Here is a 16,410-nt window from a genome sequence, read left to right as displayed (position 1 = left end):
TACCTATACCTGAGTGCATAGAGTCATCCATTCTCAGTGCTTTGACCAGTCATGAATCTCTGAACTAACCACTCACTACCTTTTGCAAAAAGAAACTTCTCTGGCCCATGTTGAGAGTAGCAAAAGTCACTCTACAAATAAATATTTAGAAGGCAATTTGATAACTGATCCATTTTTGAAAAAACAGTCTGTTCTCTAAGACCTATGCCTCCCCGACACAGGCTTTGACCAGGTTTTCTCTGCTAAGACCTATGGCTCCCCAACACAGGCTTTTAGAAGCTACTCTACTTTTCTTCTCTGAATCTTTTTTTTTTTAATTAGATATTTTCTTTATTTACATTTCAAATGCTATCCCCTTTCCTGGTTTCTCTTCTGAAAAAGCACTACCCACCCCCGGCTCGCTCCCTTTTTATATCATTCTTCTGCAAATGAATCTTGCAGTGAGATTGGCATTTCAGGAGTGAATGCAATATATTTAACCTATGGCTCCATCTGCTTTCAGGATTCCCATTTAACTAGGTAGACCATGGCACCTGACTTAAAATGTATTGGAATTATGGGCTCAAATATGTGAGGTGAAGGATTTAGAGTTGAATGTGGATTCCTACATCTCTACAATAACATGACTAATAATACCACTGCTACCTGAACTGGAGCAAGCATTGCGTTTATGGGCACGTATTGTATACCAGGCTCTATTCTAGTCAGTTTATATGCATTATGATATTCAAATCCCTACCACCTGTACAAAGACAGGGGCTAGATTATTAGTAACTATTTTATAAAAGGGAAAGGAACACAAAGTTTGGTGAGTGCTATCTTAAGTGTCATATCGATGCTAAGGATTTTTACTGGCATCCCATTATAACTCACCGGCTTCCACGCCTGACCTTTGTATTCTAATGCTGCCCCAAGCCTCTATTGAATATACGGAGTAGAGTGAAACCTCCACACTTTGGAGTGCTGAGCCTTTGGGATTTTTGACATCTTCAAGTAAACACCAGGCAAGCCCCATTACAGGGTGCTAGTGCCCTGTGCAGTAAGCTTCTAATGAAAGGAGAACAGCTCCTCAACGGTCAGCTTTAGCTCTGGGTTGGCTCTGGGTAGTGTGAAGTTAAAATGCTGCTGATGCTCCTTTGGTCTAGAACATGGTGGTTATGAAGTCACGTCTTTGCTGGATATAGCCGAGGACATTTTCTCAAGATTAAGTGCTGAGACATGATAGGAAATATAGTCATTATTTCTAGCAAATTGTCTGAGAAACCATTTTGACATTGATTTCAAGAAGGATGCTACAGTTTGACATGATTTACAGACTTGGGGTCGGTGACCTTTGTCCTTCCTGCTGCTCCGTCTGAGCTTCTCGTGGGATCTGCTCCCTTCTTGTCTGAGGCTTAGTTAGACCTGCAAATCTGAGGGCTCAGTTTAGGAAGCAAGCTACCCAAGTTCCAATCTTGACACTGAATAAATTTGTACTTGGCTTTATGTAAATCTCCCTGATCTCTTTGGGTTACCTACTTCATACTTCCACCTAATTTACAGGCTGAACCGAGACCTTGCATATAAAATTGTAGGAATGTGTGAAACAGCATGCATTATTATTACTAATAATCTTTGAGTTAGTTGCAACAATGCCTAAAGCCAGGATTATTCCTGAATAAATATCACACCTGTTGGGGACACTACTCTTTAATATGCAGACTTTCACCTCCTCTGACTGCATATTTTTAGACTCTCTGTAACAGGGTGCTGCTGTTTTTCATTTGAAACTCAGTCTGCCTTCTCTCCTTAATGCAAAAGGACTTTTAAAAGTGAATGTCTGGGATATAACTGGTACATATATCGAATCTCCTTAGTCTGGGCTGCTAAGTAAGTTTAATTAATTTACTAACTTAACGTTCTACTGCTAGCAACAGAGCCTCATTGCCATCAGCTGGGGAGAGGGAATTGAAAGCCTAAATGAGCTCATTTTTTCACAGTTGGAATTAGGGACCAGTTAGCCAGTTGTGAGGGTTTTCCAATTTCTCCATCTGCCCTGGGGGGGAATTCAGGCAATTCAGTCTCCCCAACACAGAGTGTGAATAAGATCAGGAAGAGGTACAGGGGTAAGGGGAAAAAAACCCAACAACTCCAAACAAAATAAATAGAGTAAGCTCAGGTTCTACTTCCAGTTTTAGCACTGAACGTGCTGTCTGGGAGCTGCCTCTTGGGTGGGGCTTGAGGAGAGTCTGCTCCCGTGCCTAATTTGGAAACAGAGAAGGCCGAGCAAGGCCTGAGCGAGCGAAGGATATTTAACTGTGTGCGTTTTCATCGCCGAGTGAAGCAGATAAAGAAAAAAACAAATAAACAATAAAAGAATGGAAACAAAATTACAGAAATTTGCAAAATTTGACAAATGGTGGCCTGTGGTTGCCACAAGCTAATGGCTCGCAATGATTAATAAGAGTAAAAATAATTGCATTTCATTAAGATTGATGGCACCCCATTTAACCTCCCCTCTTGTTTCAGCCCTAAAGTGGAAAGAGATGAAGTTCTCATCTATAATAGCTCCTGTAACATTGCCATGGAAACTGAGGCAGAGATGGAGTGTGAGACGCCTAATCAGCCAATTACCGCCAAGATTACTGAAATACAGAAAAGCTGGGGCCAGAACACTCAGGTATAATCAAATCTTTTTTACAGACTGATTCAAACAGCTCAAATTAAATTTGTAATATTGTGTACATTAAAAAAAAAACAATTTAGTCCAAATGGCAGCAATACATAATATTAAATGCTCTCCATCTTTGAGGGAGCAAAGCTTGTGCCTAGCATCTGAATTCATCGTTAACTATGGTTAATCATATATTTTCTCAAAAAATAAACGAGTACTGCCTGACTTTTGTGAGGGTGAGTTTTGAACAGATAACCTCTGAAGCATTTTTGTCCCTATTTCTGCATGCATGTTAGAAAGGAGGTTCCCAGTGTTTTATTTCTTGATCCAATAAATAGCCTACCATTTAACTGGGCCCTTCTGGAAGGCTTCCAGATCACTCGGCCATCTTCGTCTTGCAGGACAACAGTGTTGCTGATCTATCCAGTCCAGCTCAGTTCCTAGGGGCAGGGGGGGAGGAGGAGAATGTGAATGTCAACAATAGAGGAGATTCCTGGGAAGTTTAGAATTAAGAAGGGCCAGAGGCCTTTTGGTCCAGCCTGGTGTTCTCAATGCGTCTTATTTAAACCACTCTCTCCAAGTGACTCTTCTAATAATACTGTGTTCTTTAAGTCCCCAGTGAGAGATCCACAGCCTCTCAGGGGAGTTTACTACGAGAATTGAAATCAGAGGCTAAGAGTTCTTTGGGAATCTATCGGCTAATCTCTTACAACTCCCCAGGCTTCTCACTGTACACAGACCAAAAAATAATATTTATTGAGCACCTACTCCCTTAGGTGCCTTTCTTTTTTCATGAAAGCAATCCTTAGGTCATCTTGTCTTTGTCTCTTTTACTTGGTACAAACAATTATTAAGTGCCTATTATATACTGCACAGCATTCCAGGTCCTTTTGTGCATGCTGTTTGATTTAGTCCACCCTGATCCAAATCCACACACCTTTGCCTTGTGATAATTATTTGTGTGTGTGTGTATGTTTTATCTTTCTGCTGAAAAATGTGTGTGGTTTTGCAAAGTCTGTCTTTCTGTCCTCTCCAAACTGTCCCCTGTCTGTCCCCACACTAGGGTTCTCTGAGTTCACTTTGTCCTGTCCCCAGGTTTCTCACCTCTCAGAACCTTCCCTCCAGGTGACTCCCCTGTGGGTGTCCTTTCACAGTGTCTCCTCTCAAACACCTCTTCCTTTCAGTCCAGGGCTTGCACTGGCTTCTCATTTCCAGGCCCACTGTCCTGTAATCACAGGTCACATCCCAGTCTTTGCTTCTTACCCAGCTGTTCCTGTATGGGACACTGAGCAATCTTAAGACTCTCAGTCTCGCCAGGCGTGGTGGCACACGCTTTTAATCCCAGCACTCGGGAGGCAGAGGCAGGAGGATTTCTGAGTTCAAGGCCAGCCTGGTCTACAAAGTGAGTTCCAGGACAGCCAGGGCTATACAGAGAAACCCTGTCTCGAAAAACCAAAAAAAAAAAAAAAAAAAAAAAAAAAGACTCTCAGTCTCGTTTTCTAAGTTACTTTTTCCTGACAGTCTCATACGTGTGCCTGTGCATGTAAGTGGTTTTCATGCCCCCTGTCCCTTCTCATGTCCCCTCCTGTCCCGAGGAAAGCTTTTCTCTTTCCAGCAAAGTCCCCCTTCCTCTTTCATGCTGTTTCTTTGGCATGTGACCATTGAGTTTAATTTGTGTTTTAGGCATAACCATGGGTAGGATGTCATTTACTGGAGCTGGAAAAATTGGTGAGTGGCTATGCCACTGATGAATAGGTCATGCTCTGCCCCAAACCATTAACTGTCCTTTATTGAGGAAAAGGATCCCATGAGATGTCTCTCAACCATCATGAAAGGTTGAGGGGTTATATCTTATTCAGGTAGCCATAGCTTCAATGAGTTCATGAGTTCAAGAGCCATGTCATGTCCATGAGATGTCATTTTGTGATGCCACCCTGTCCTCTGCCTCTTAAATTCCTTCTTGCCCCTGCAAATGTCCCTGAGCCTTGGTACTGAGGTCTTTAGTGCCAAACACCTCACCAACTCTTGTTGTCAGCTCCAGTTATAAGTCTCTGTTTTAAGCACCTTGGCACCATTCTTTCTGAATGGGTAAAAGTCTAGTGTCCTTAGAATGTTAGCATAAGCAAATTCAGGGCAAAGGACCCAGGGGAAGGTTATCATATTGGTTAGGTGTCTGAGCTTTGGAGCTGTACTACCAGATTTGAATAAACCACATTCCTCAAGGCAATTATTTGACATATCTGTGCCTCAGTTTTCTCATCTGTGCAGTGGGGATCATGATAATAATAGTAGCTACCTGCTCAGGTTCTTTTGAGCTTCATTATATGTAAGACACTGAAAAGTACATCGCACACACACCAAATGTCCAGTGATGGCCAGTGAGCATGCAAGAAAATGGTATCAGTTGTATATCATAGTGCGGGCTGCTTTGACCAGATAATTTTACTTCTTAGATTTCAAAAAAAAAATTTTTTTTAAACAATTCAGAGTCTAATTTTGAGACTTGAAGGATCTTTGTATGCTTCACTTATTTTAAAATCCTCAAACAAGGCATATGTATTGAGTTCTGAACATGTTCAAATTTCTCTGCTGTGTTCTTTTTGTTTGAATTAATGATTTTATTCATTTACATTTCAAATAATATCACCCTTCCTGGTTTCAACTCCACAATCCTCCCTTCCCATTCCCACTCCCCTTTGCCTCGATGAGGGTGCTCCTCCTCCCACTCACCCACTCCAGCCTCACCGTTCTAGCATCCCTTTATACTGGGGCATCTAAAACAATATGGTATGATGCCTTCCCTGTTAAGGGATAGCTGGATAGTGAGGTAAGAGAGAAGGTAAGGTTTACAAGTGGCTTTATAACCTAGAGTCAGTCTGATAGATCCTTGGGTATCACCCAGACTAGTGTTTCAGTGTAAGTAAGATTCATAAGGACAGGTAAGGATCATATGGCATTGTATTTGATACCACAGCCATGCAGCCATAAGTAACTGGGAGAAAGTAAGCTCTTAAGATCTGGGGTGGGGGGGGGGAGAATGAGGGCATGAAAGACCTACTGGGCTAAAGCAATGTATAGGAGACTCCATTCCTTAACGATGAGGACAGTTGTGGCTGCAACCTGTGGTAGTGGTGATGATGATGTCATAGTTTTAAGTAATCTATTAGCAGAGCCCTATTGAGAAGCTAGGCACACATGGAAACAGGGGAAGAGAGTTAGAACAGAATCATCTGGATTGGAGGTCTGTTGGCCTTAGCAGGTTCCTAACTAATCAAACGAAGGTCTGGGACACAGTTTTAACATTTCGACTATATTGTTGATTGTATTTACATATAGAGAGCTGGGGGATATCTGTGTGGCTGAACAGGCACACAGTTGTCCAGGGCCCAGTAAAATATAGTTCTAGGCAAAGGAAAATTTGTCAGTTCGCTATTCTGTTTGCTGGTCTCACAGTGGTTTGTTTTGTTTGAGGAAATAGGTATCTTGAAGTCCATAATTAACTAGGTGGATATAGAATTGATTCATAACCCTGGCCATAGGATCTAAGAGTAATAAGTCCCCGGTGGTTTTCCTATCCATGTTTGAATGTGTGCTTTCTCTTCTTTAGTCTTGGGAATCCTCATTAGCATGCAAACTAACTTTGTCTCAGGCCAGATTGGGAAAAGCACAGTCCTGGCAGGCACTTAACTGAGACAAGTAGAAAATGCTTGGCAGTGGAAGGCTCCAAAGTCAGAGGAATTTGTGAATGTCTGTTCTCTCTCTCTCTCTCTCTCTCTCTCACTCTGTGTGTGTGTGTGTGTGTGTATAGGTATGAGAGTATTTAAGTTTGTGAATAGATTTCTTTTTTTTTTTTTTTTTGGTTTTTCGAGACAGGGTTTCTCTGTGTAGCCCTGGCTGTCCTGGAACTTACTTTGTAGACCAGGCTGGCCTTGAACTCAGAAATCCACCTGCCTCTGCCTCCCAAGTGCTGGGATTAAAGGCGTGCGCCACCACGCCCGGCGTGAATAGATTTCTTTATCATGGATGCTTAGGGGTATTTGATAGATGAATCATAATGTGAATTTTATGAAGACCCATGGTATTAGCAGAACTCGTCTTTGGAATATTTTACTTCCATAGTTTCTCAAGGGAATGACCTCTCTTGATGGCCTTGTCCTGGAAAAGAGTTGTCTGTGTCGCTCAGTGTGTTTAGCTCTGTGGTTGTCAAGATGAGGTCTTGAGAGGAAAACATAAACCAAACCAAAGTAGGATTGCTTGTCTGGGCTGCAGAGGGATTTGGTTCGTTGTATATGGCAGGACTGATGTTCAGCTTGAACATGCCTGAGGCAACCGTGGAGCTCTGTGACAAGCATGGAGACGAGAAGGCTGAGGAAACAGCTTTCTCCTCATTTCCACCTCTGGGAAATTCTGCCAAGTTCACCCCACTTGTTTGTTTGTCCCAGTGGGTTTTAGGGGCAGCTACTTGAAATGGCCTTCTAAGTGAAGTTGTCTTTAATATTGAATCATGAAACTTGTATCTACTAAAATATTACTTGATGTGAGAATAAAATAAAGATATGTCATTAGGTATAACAATGAAAGAAAGTGATGTGAAATTCAGAAAGTTTACACTACCCACTGCATACATACCCTGAATGATGATTTGAGAAACTGTAAAATGTGACGTGGGATTCAGAAAACAACAGTGAACAGAAAACAAGAAAATTCAGGTTTTTTTTCCATCGGGTACTGTCTACCTAGCCTTTTCAAACATGGTCTCTCTCACTGGTCGGAAGCTCACTAAGAAGTGAGTAAAAGTGTGCTCTACCATTGCCCAGCATCCCACCTTTGTTTATAAACATGGGGTTTGGTGATAAAACCTAGCTCCTCCTGCTTGTGTGTTAAGAATTTTATTCGCTAAACTATTTCTCTACTGTCCCTTGTCATAGTTTCCAAGAATGCATTTTTAACCCAAAGAAAAAGTTACATCTTTTAAATAGATATAATGACAAAAAAATGAAAAAGAAGAGGAAGAGGAAGGGAAAGGGGAAGGGGAAGGGGAAGAGGATGAGGAAGCAGCAGCAACCTCAGCAGCAGCAGCCTCAGCAGCAGCAGCAGCAGCAGCAGCAGCAGCATAAGTTCCTTCTTTAAAGCAATGTAGAAATACAGAGACAAACTGTAGTGCATGGACGTGGAAGGCAAGTAGGAGAAGAGTGGCACATGATGTAACAAAGTGGAGGAAATATTCTCAATGCAGAATTGAGATAAAGAGGAAAAAGACTGATTACCCTTTAGAACCCTAAGCCATTGAATTTAGAGACAGGTACCAGAAATTGAGCACAAGATAGCCCACTATTAGTCACTTAGCTCAATGCTGTGGCCAAATACCTGAAGCAACTTAAATCAGTGAGTATTTATTCTTGGCTTAGAGTCTGAGAGGATACAGTCTACCATAGTGGGTAGTGCTGGTGGCAGGAGTGTATCAGCTTATGAACAGTGTGTAAGAAAGCAGAGTGCATGGAAGAATAGCCAGGCTGTAAGACCTCCAAGCCTACCCTTAGCGATCAGTTTCCTACAATCCAACGTCTAGAGGTTCCACAAGTCTCCAAGTAGCATCTTTATTCCTGAAACAAGTGTTTGAACACATGAGACCTCCAAGCCTACCCTTAGCGATCAGTTTCCTACAATCCAACGTCTAGAGGTTCCACAAGTCTCCAAGTAGCATCTTTATTCCTGAAACAAGTGTTTGAACACATGAGGCTGTGGGGACATATCAATTCTAACCATAACACACATATAAGGGGGTTGCCTGATGTCTAGAGATGGAAGTCATAGCACTGAGAAGTACAATTCGTATTCCTTCTTTTTTTTAAAATATTTTTATTAGGTATTTTCCTCATTTACATTTCCAATGCTATTCCAAAAGTCCCCCATACCCTCCTCCCCACTCCCCTACCCACCCACTCCCACTTTTTGGCCCTTGCGTTCCCCTGTATTGGGGCATGTAAAGTTTGCATGACCAATGGGCCTCTCTTTCCAGTGTTGACCCTCTAGGCCATCTTTTGATACATATGCAGCTAGAGACAAGAGCTCTAGGGGGGTACTGGTTATTTCATATTGTTGTTCCACCTATAGGGTTGCAGTTCCCTTTAGCTCCTTGGGTACTTTCTCTAGTTCCTTCATTGGGGGCCCTGTGATCCATCCAATAGCTGACTGTGAACATCCACTTATGTGTTTGCTAGGCCCCGGCATCGTCTCACAAGAGACAGCTATATCAGGGTCCTTTCAGCAAAATCTTGCTAGTGTATGCAATGGTGTCAGTGTTTGGAGGCTAATTATGGGATGGATCCCTGGATATGGAGGTCTCTATATGGTCCATCCTTTTGTCTCAGCTCCAAACTTTGTCTCTGTAACTCCTTCCATGGGTGTTTTGTTCCCAATTCTAAGAAGGGGCAAAGTGTCCACACTTTGGTCTTCGTTCTTGAGTTTCATGTGTTTCGCAAAATTGTATCTTATATCTTGGGTATTCTAAGTATCTGGGCTAATATCCACTTATCAGTGAGAACATATCATTTGAGTTCTTTTGTGATTGGGTTACCTCACTCAGGATGATGCCCTCCAGGTCCATCCATTTGCCTAGGAATTTCATAAATTCATTCTTTTTAATAGCTGAGTAGTACTCCATTGTGTAAATGTACCACATTTTTTGAATCCATTCCTCTGTTGAGGGGCATCTGGGTTCTTTCTTAACTAATCCCTGTTCTACTTATCTTTTCCTTATTCCCATTTAAATGGCATAACAGCCACTCAAATCTCACCTTCCAGGAAGCAGGCACATGATTTCAGGAGAAAATACACTAGCCAGGCATTGTGATTCTGGATATAATGGAAATGTGGGCAGATAAGTTATCTATTTATTCCTTAAGAAAAAGTCAGTAAATTCACTAAATTCAGTGTACCAGCCAACCCTGAAGATTTAGGTCGTTTGCAAATCCAGGTTTACTTTGCCCAGAACAGATACTGAGTGACATGTTTTTGGAGAGATGAAAACAGAGTGAAGACCCCTCTAGATACCACATCTGACGGTCTCACTTAACACTAATTGTTCTCAGATTCTTTAAAATTTTAGATTTATTTTTATTATTTTATTGTATGAGGGTTTTGCCTGCATGTATATCTGTGCACCACAGATTCTGTATAACCAGGCAGAACGGGCTGGTGACAATGGTGGAGATTCTAGGGAGGGTATCAGAGTGGAGGGACAGTGCTGAAATGAATCTCCAAAAATCAGTGTGGGACTTTGTATCTTTGTTCCTCATATCATGAGATCAGGCCAACAACAGCTGCTGAGATGTCTGGAGTGAGCCGAGGACCCAAAGACCCAGAGCAGCAAAATGCTGGGTGATTCCAAACAATGACAAGGAAGACTGGGAAGACTCCCCTTAGCTTTCTCTCATTGACTACAAAATACCTCATAGACCAATTAATGTTTGATGCTTGGCTGGTTACCTCTACCACCCCCCTCAGCTTTGTGTGTGTATATATGTGCGTATGTGTATGTGCATAGTTTGTATGTATGTATGTATGTATGTATGTGTGTATGTATATGTGAATGTATGTGTGATATATATGTGTAGTGTGTATATATGCATGTGTATGTGTATATATGTGTGTAGTATGTATATATGTGTGTGTGTATGTGAGTGAATGTGTATGTGTGTATGCGTTTGTGTGAGTTGTTTGGGTGTATGTTTGCTTGTGTGTCCATATATGGATGTGTGGGTATGGTTGCATGTGGAAATGAGTGCACGTGCATGTGGAGACCTGATGTGGATGTCAGGATGTCAGGACCTCAGTCACTTTCTGCTTTACTTTATTTGCTAAGCATCTGTCTCTCATTGACCCTGGAGCCAGCTTGCCTTTAGGGTTCCCTGTCTTTGTCTCCTGAGTGCTGGGACGACAGGTCCCTGCCTACCCAGCTTTGCAGTCTGTTCTGAGTTGTTATCCTCACCTAGGGCTCTACCAAGCCCTACTCCAACCCTGAACTGTTGACATTTTTGAAGTTCATTTGGGCTTCTCAGTACATTTCTACCTGAGGATACTTATTTCCTTAAAACTAAATGATGTTTTGATCTTGTGATATCCCATAGTACTTTATCATATTTCTCTCATATAATTCATCTCTTTTGTATGTTTATATTATATGGATTGATTTAAATTTTCTATCTCCCAGCTGGACAATGAAACTCACTGGAGGTGAGATCCATTTAAGATTCCTCACTGAGGAATGAATAAAGGCGAATACCTAGTTTGGACTAATGGTCAAAAATCAACCATGCTGCTTGTTTAAAGAGCATCTCTACTTTTAAAAGGAGAATGTCCTAGAAAATTCCCACAATTCGGGAGTGGCAGCATTCAGTGTTTCCGTTACAATGTTTATAGGTATCAAGAAATGGATTTGAAAAGTCTCTAATCAATTTTGTTTCTCCTATCACAGAAACCCCAAACCAGCTTTCCCTTATATTTTGTTTTATGGCCTTATTTTTATTTTATTTCTCTTTTATCCTCTTCTATATTTTCCTTTCCTCTCTCACCTCTCCTTCCCCCCTCCCACTCTCCCATGCCATCCCTCATTCAGTTTTACCCTCGTCTCCTCTCTTCTTCTCCCTTCTCTTCTCTTCTGCTTCTCTCTGCCTTTTGGACGTACCTCTCTTACCTGGTATGATGGTGATGTGCTTGCAGACAGAAAGTGTGCCATGCAGGTAGGAGCTACCTGCCATGCAGGTAGGAGCTAGTTCTTGGAACAGGGACATAGGAGGTAGGAGCTTGAAGTTCCCTAGCTGACCTGCAGGAAAGCTGAGTCCTTTGAGTCTGCACTTTCTCTGTGAAATGAGGATCCTAATGCTTTAACAACTGTCTGCTGCCAGGAGCTAAGGATCTGCAAGGCAGACATTTCACCTCAGAAGGGGCTGATCTCTTTAGGATAATTAGGCAGGCAGCAGAATCAAGTGAGCTGCATAGCGAACAGGACTCTTGGGGCCTGACTTCTAATTCTAGAACTGTCTGTCTGTGACTGCGAGGCAGCTCACTTAACCTTTCAATCAATTAGCATTACCTGACACTCAGGTTTGGAGGAAGACAGTATATACAAAATGGAATAGTCAGAGAATCCTAGGAGGTCAAAAGTGTCATCGTGATACAGTGCCCGTGACCTTGGGCTCCAGGAGAAAACTAGATTATATGGATTTGGGTATAGCTCCTGAACTTCACCCACCTCCTTTTCTGTTTCCCGAGGTTGTCAGGATACAGTAGCAGGCACAGAGCACTTAGCACTTAGCTGTCCCTCATTCATAGGTGGCTTCCGCATATGCTGTTTCTTATTGTCTGTAAAACCTATGAGACACAACTGAAAAGGAATAGACTTGGGCAGGCTTTTTTGAAAATTGTTGTGCAGGGTCAGAATGTTGTTTTTTGCTTACTGTGATGACATCACACCCGTAACCTGTAGTACTAAAGAAACATTGTTTTTGTCATTGATTCAAATGGCAAATAAGTTCTTATAGGCTTCTTTATTTTATATGCTTTTATTTGAAGAAACAAATCTGTTACTATGTAGCCTGATTTTAGTGTTTAAATCACCTTTTTAAGCATATTGCACCCCTCTCTTTTCCCAGAGAACTTTAGCACTGATCGAGTTTGTGACATCAGCATGCTCTGAAGGTTAGGGTTACATTACATGTTAGGAGTAAATTATACATTAGGGTTCCATGTAATATACATTATCAGTGGATGAGGTGGCACTTTCAATAGTTATGTGCTATGCCGCAGACATAAATGCCCTTATTATTTCCAGTTATGCTATACCTCTGAGTAATTACATCACTATATGGGAGTTTGAATCATTCCAGGAGAACCGCTCTTAGTCTTTACCTTAAAGTCTAGTTTCTGACCTCAGTGGAAAACAAAGCTTAATGAGCCTATGAAAATGGCCCTGTGAATAACAGGCAGGGGCAGGCTCCCTGCGGGAGAAGGAGCAGTGGTAAGTAGAATTAGGAATATTGAACTAGTTTCTAGAAAACCTACTAAACAGAGGTTACAAGTAAGATAGCATCATTCATGGTGTTGACTATGAATTTTTTCTGTATGATTTGGGGACTTTCTAATTCTTTGGTATAATCCAGTCTCACAGGGACTGGACTAATCTAAGTTAAGGTCCCATATCATCATACTCTGTTGTAGACTCCTTTAGTCACTGTGTTCTTGATGGTGTCTCAAACTTCGTTGACCATACAGGTAAGAGGGTCAGACAGGATCTCTTCTGGCCCCTCAGATGCACTCAGCTACACTTGACTTAGAGTGCAGAGCTAGGAAGCTGGTGGCAGAAGAGCTGACTCAGCTCCAGTGCAGAACTTCCCTCTGGTTGCCTTTCTCTATGAGACCAACACAGTGTGAATTGGAAGGAAGTATAAATCAGGCAAAGTTTTCATAGAAGGAAAGGTGTCTTTCCCAAGGGAGGAAAGAGAACAGCAGCATGTAGAAGCAACTATTTAATAAGGAAAGAAAATGTACAGTTTATTTATTAAAACATAGAACAAAACAAGAATAATACACTATGAGACAAGAAAGGTGTCAATTCTATTGGTTTTTCCAAGGGACCATCTGGCATTTTTGAGCTGTGGTAATCAGTGGGTATTCTGAGGTTCTTTTCTTGATGGAAGATACATAAAACAATAACATTCCCTTGGCTCCACTTGATACTGGAATCTTCCTCAAACCACTGGATGCTTACCTGACTTTCTTAGTCCCTCTCTTTATATAAGACACTCATTCTTAACCTGTGAGACTTGACCCCTTTGGAGTTCAAATGACCCTTTCATAGGGATCACCTAAGGCCATCAGAAAATATAGATATTTACACTGTGGTTTATAACAGTAGCAAAATTACAGTTATAAAGTAGCAACAAAAATAAATTTATGGTTGGGGTCACCACAACATGGGGAACTGGATTAAAGGGTTGCAGCACTAGAAAGGTTGAGAATCACTGACGTAAGAGAATAGGAGAGAGAGAGAGAGAGAGAGAGAGAGAGAGAGAGAGAGAGAGAGAGAGAGAGAGAGAGAGAGAGAGAGAGAATGCATAACAATTTCCAATTATTTCCTCTGTGATAGTTTCTCCAAATCCCATTTCTATTTTAAGAGCTATGGAGCACTGTACTTGCCTAGCCTTTTGAGCTTTGATGGGACATCTGATTTGAATAGGATGTGGATAGATAGCAGCTTTGCATGTAAGGACCCTTCTGTCCTTCATTTCCAATGTTAGCTCATTATAAGAATTGTTATTAATGTCATTTGTGTATGTGTGTTTGTATGTATGTATGCTGGGTTTTAAATGTGAAAACATCTGTGTGGAGGTAAATGGAAAGATCTCAAGGGTTGGTGATTACCTTGAACTTCAGCTGCTGGGTATATAGGATAGCCTTTCCTCCAGCATCTATCTCCCATCTCCTGTAAGAGTGCCGGGGTTCCAGACACACACTGTTGTGTCCCACTCCATGTGGGTTCTGAGGATTAGAACTCAGCTCCTCATGCTTGCATGACAAACACTTTACCTCCTCAGCCATCTCCTCAGCCCCCATGTCTGCTTATTAAATGAGAAATGAGAGAATGATATATATATATATATATATACACATACATAATAATGATTGTTCTGACCCAGAGACCTAGAGAGTTGGTGTGGACATAGACAGAAAAATAATCTTGTTAACTTTGTATGAACAAAGATGGGAGTGGTGAGAGGGCTTAGCAGTTAAGTGTGCTTACTGCTTTTGTAGAGGACCAGGTATTTGTTCTTAGCACCCACACAACAATTCATAACTGCCTGTAACTCCCCTTCCATGGGATCCAATGACCTCTTCTGGCCTCCACAGTCTCCGGTACTTTCACAGTACATACACATGATTAACCACTCAAGCTTACATAATACACACATACATATAAGTACATACATACGTACAAACAAATAAAAAACAATAAATAAATTAATCTTCAAGAAATAAAAAGCTTATGCCACTGAAGACGGGGGATCATTTCTTACTATGCATGACCTACTGACTGTTCCATATTTCACAAGTGGCTTTTGTAGCCTCGCAGCATCCTAGGTTCTATATGCTACCTTTGATTTCTCTTTCTGAGTCTACACTGAGTCTCAAAACCTAATGACTCTTGGTGACAAATATGACAGGTGACACTTTAAGAAGGGAGCATTAGGTAGTCTGATGGGCTGATGTGCTCTGAGGGAGTAAGGTGGAGTAAGCTTCCCTTCCATGGGTACTGTGTTTCTGTTCTTACCTGCAGTCCCTATCTCTTGAAGATGCTCAGTGGAGTTTTCCTGTACTGAGACTTATTCACCCTTCACAGTATTGTTACAAACTGTAGGGATAAGTCGGGGTTTGCGACTCTCCTGGCAACTATGTCTTAAGTCTCTCCTCTCTTTTTTTTTTACTGAGAATATTAAGCATTAAGAAAGTTTATTCAAGCCAGGCGTGGTGGTGCACACCTTTAATCCCAGCACTCGGGAGGCAGAGGCAGGCAGATTTCTGAGTTCGAGGCCAGCCTGGTCTACAGAATGAGTTCCAGGACAGCCAGGGCTACACAGAGAAACCCTGTCTTGTAAAACCAAAACCAAAACCAAAAAAAAAGTTTATTCAAATGTAGTAATGTCTATATCTACAATTTATACTATATTCATATCAATACCCATAGCTCATTATAATCCACAGACATTTTCTGTATACTCTTGCTTTCTATTTTTTTTCACATTGAATTTTACATTAAAAATATCAATGGAAAAAGGGGCCATGAATTTTGAAGAGAGAAGGGAGGGGTGTATGGAACATTTGGAGAGAGGAAAAAGAAGGGAGGACTGTTATATTATAATGTCAACCATGACCATATTTATTACTGTGAAGAGCTGGGGGGATGGCTTAGTAAAGTGCTTGTCTTTTAGACACTAGTGTTCAGCAAACTAGTGTTAAGTACACTAGAGTGAGAACCTGTGTTAAAATGTGAGTGTGGTAGTGAACGCTTGTAATCCCAGTCCTAAGGATGGGGAGAGCAGGAGATCCCTGGGAAATCACTGGCTAACCAGCCTCTCCTAGTTCTTGAGATGCATGTCAGTGAAAGTCTCTGTCTTGAAATACCAAGGTGAAAGGTTGTTGTGTCTGGCCAGTAGATCACAACCTGGGTTCTAGCCTGGAAAGGCATTTTGGAAACCTGGAAGGGAAGAGGGGCTGGGCTGAGGGAGATAAGGAAGGAACTAAGACAAAGCTCTCTGTTCAAGGTTTAATTTTTACTATTCCAGCACTCAGTTATGAAGGAAGGGGGAGGAGCCCAATTCCCGCCAAATAATCTTGGGGTCCAGTAGCAGGGTGATCACGTGATGGCTTCGGAACAGCAAAGCGGCAGGTTCCAGCAGTGGGCGTGGCAGAACGATTGAGCGGGAAGCTCCATCCAGGTGTAAACAATGGAACTATTAAGGCTACAAAAGGTATTCCAAAGAATAACACCATAGCTGTCCTCTGCCCCCCATAAGCATGTGCATGCTATGACTGTGTGTCTACATGTGTGCTGCATACATGAACACATACCCACATACAAATCCTATCATTAAGACTTCAGAAACAAATGGAAGGAATTCAAATAGACTTAAATGACAGGGAGATTATGTCGGCTCACTGAATGGGAGAGCTTGGGGGTCCTAGGGATAGCAATGGCTTGA

General features: G+C 41.7%; 1 protein-coding gene across 3 annotated transcripts in view; it reads left to right on the top strand.

The window, feature by feature from the left end:
* The window catches only part of Pkhd1 (PKHD1 ciliary IPT domain containing fibrocystin/polyductin), a 544,477-nt gene that overhangs the window by 121,981 nt on the left and 406,086 nt on the right, over window positions 1–16,410 (top strand). For all 3 annotated transcript variants that reach the window (XM_029477026.2, XM_021159032.3, XM_085835877.1), the window contains exon 35: window positions 2,509–2,659. In XM_029477026.2, coding sequence (XP_029332886.1) covers window positions 2,509–2,659 — 151 coding nt within the window. The remainder of the gene's footprint in view (window positions 1–2,508; window positions 2,660–16,410) is intronic.

The sequence above is a fragment of the Mus caroli genome, unplaced genomic scaffold (genome assembly GCF_978045245.1).
Source record: "Mus caroli unplaced genomic scaffold, Mus_caroli_1 scaffold_1, whole genome shotgun sequence".
Lineage (NCBI taxonomy): Eukaryota > Metazoa > Chordata > Mammalia > Rodentia > Muridae > Mus > Mus caroli.
The sequence above is the reverse complement of the archived record's forward strand: the minus strand, read 5'-3'. Positions and strand labels throughout refer to the sequence as shown.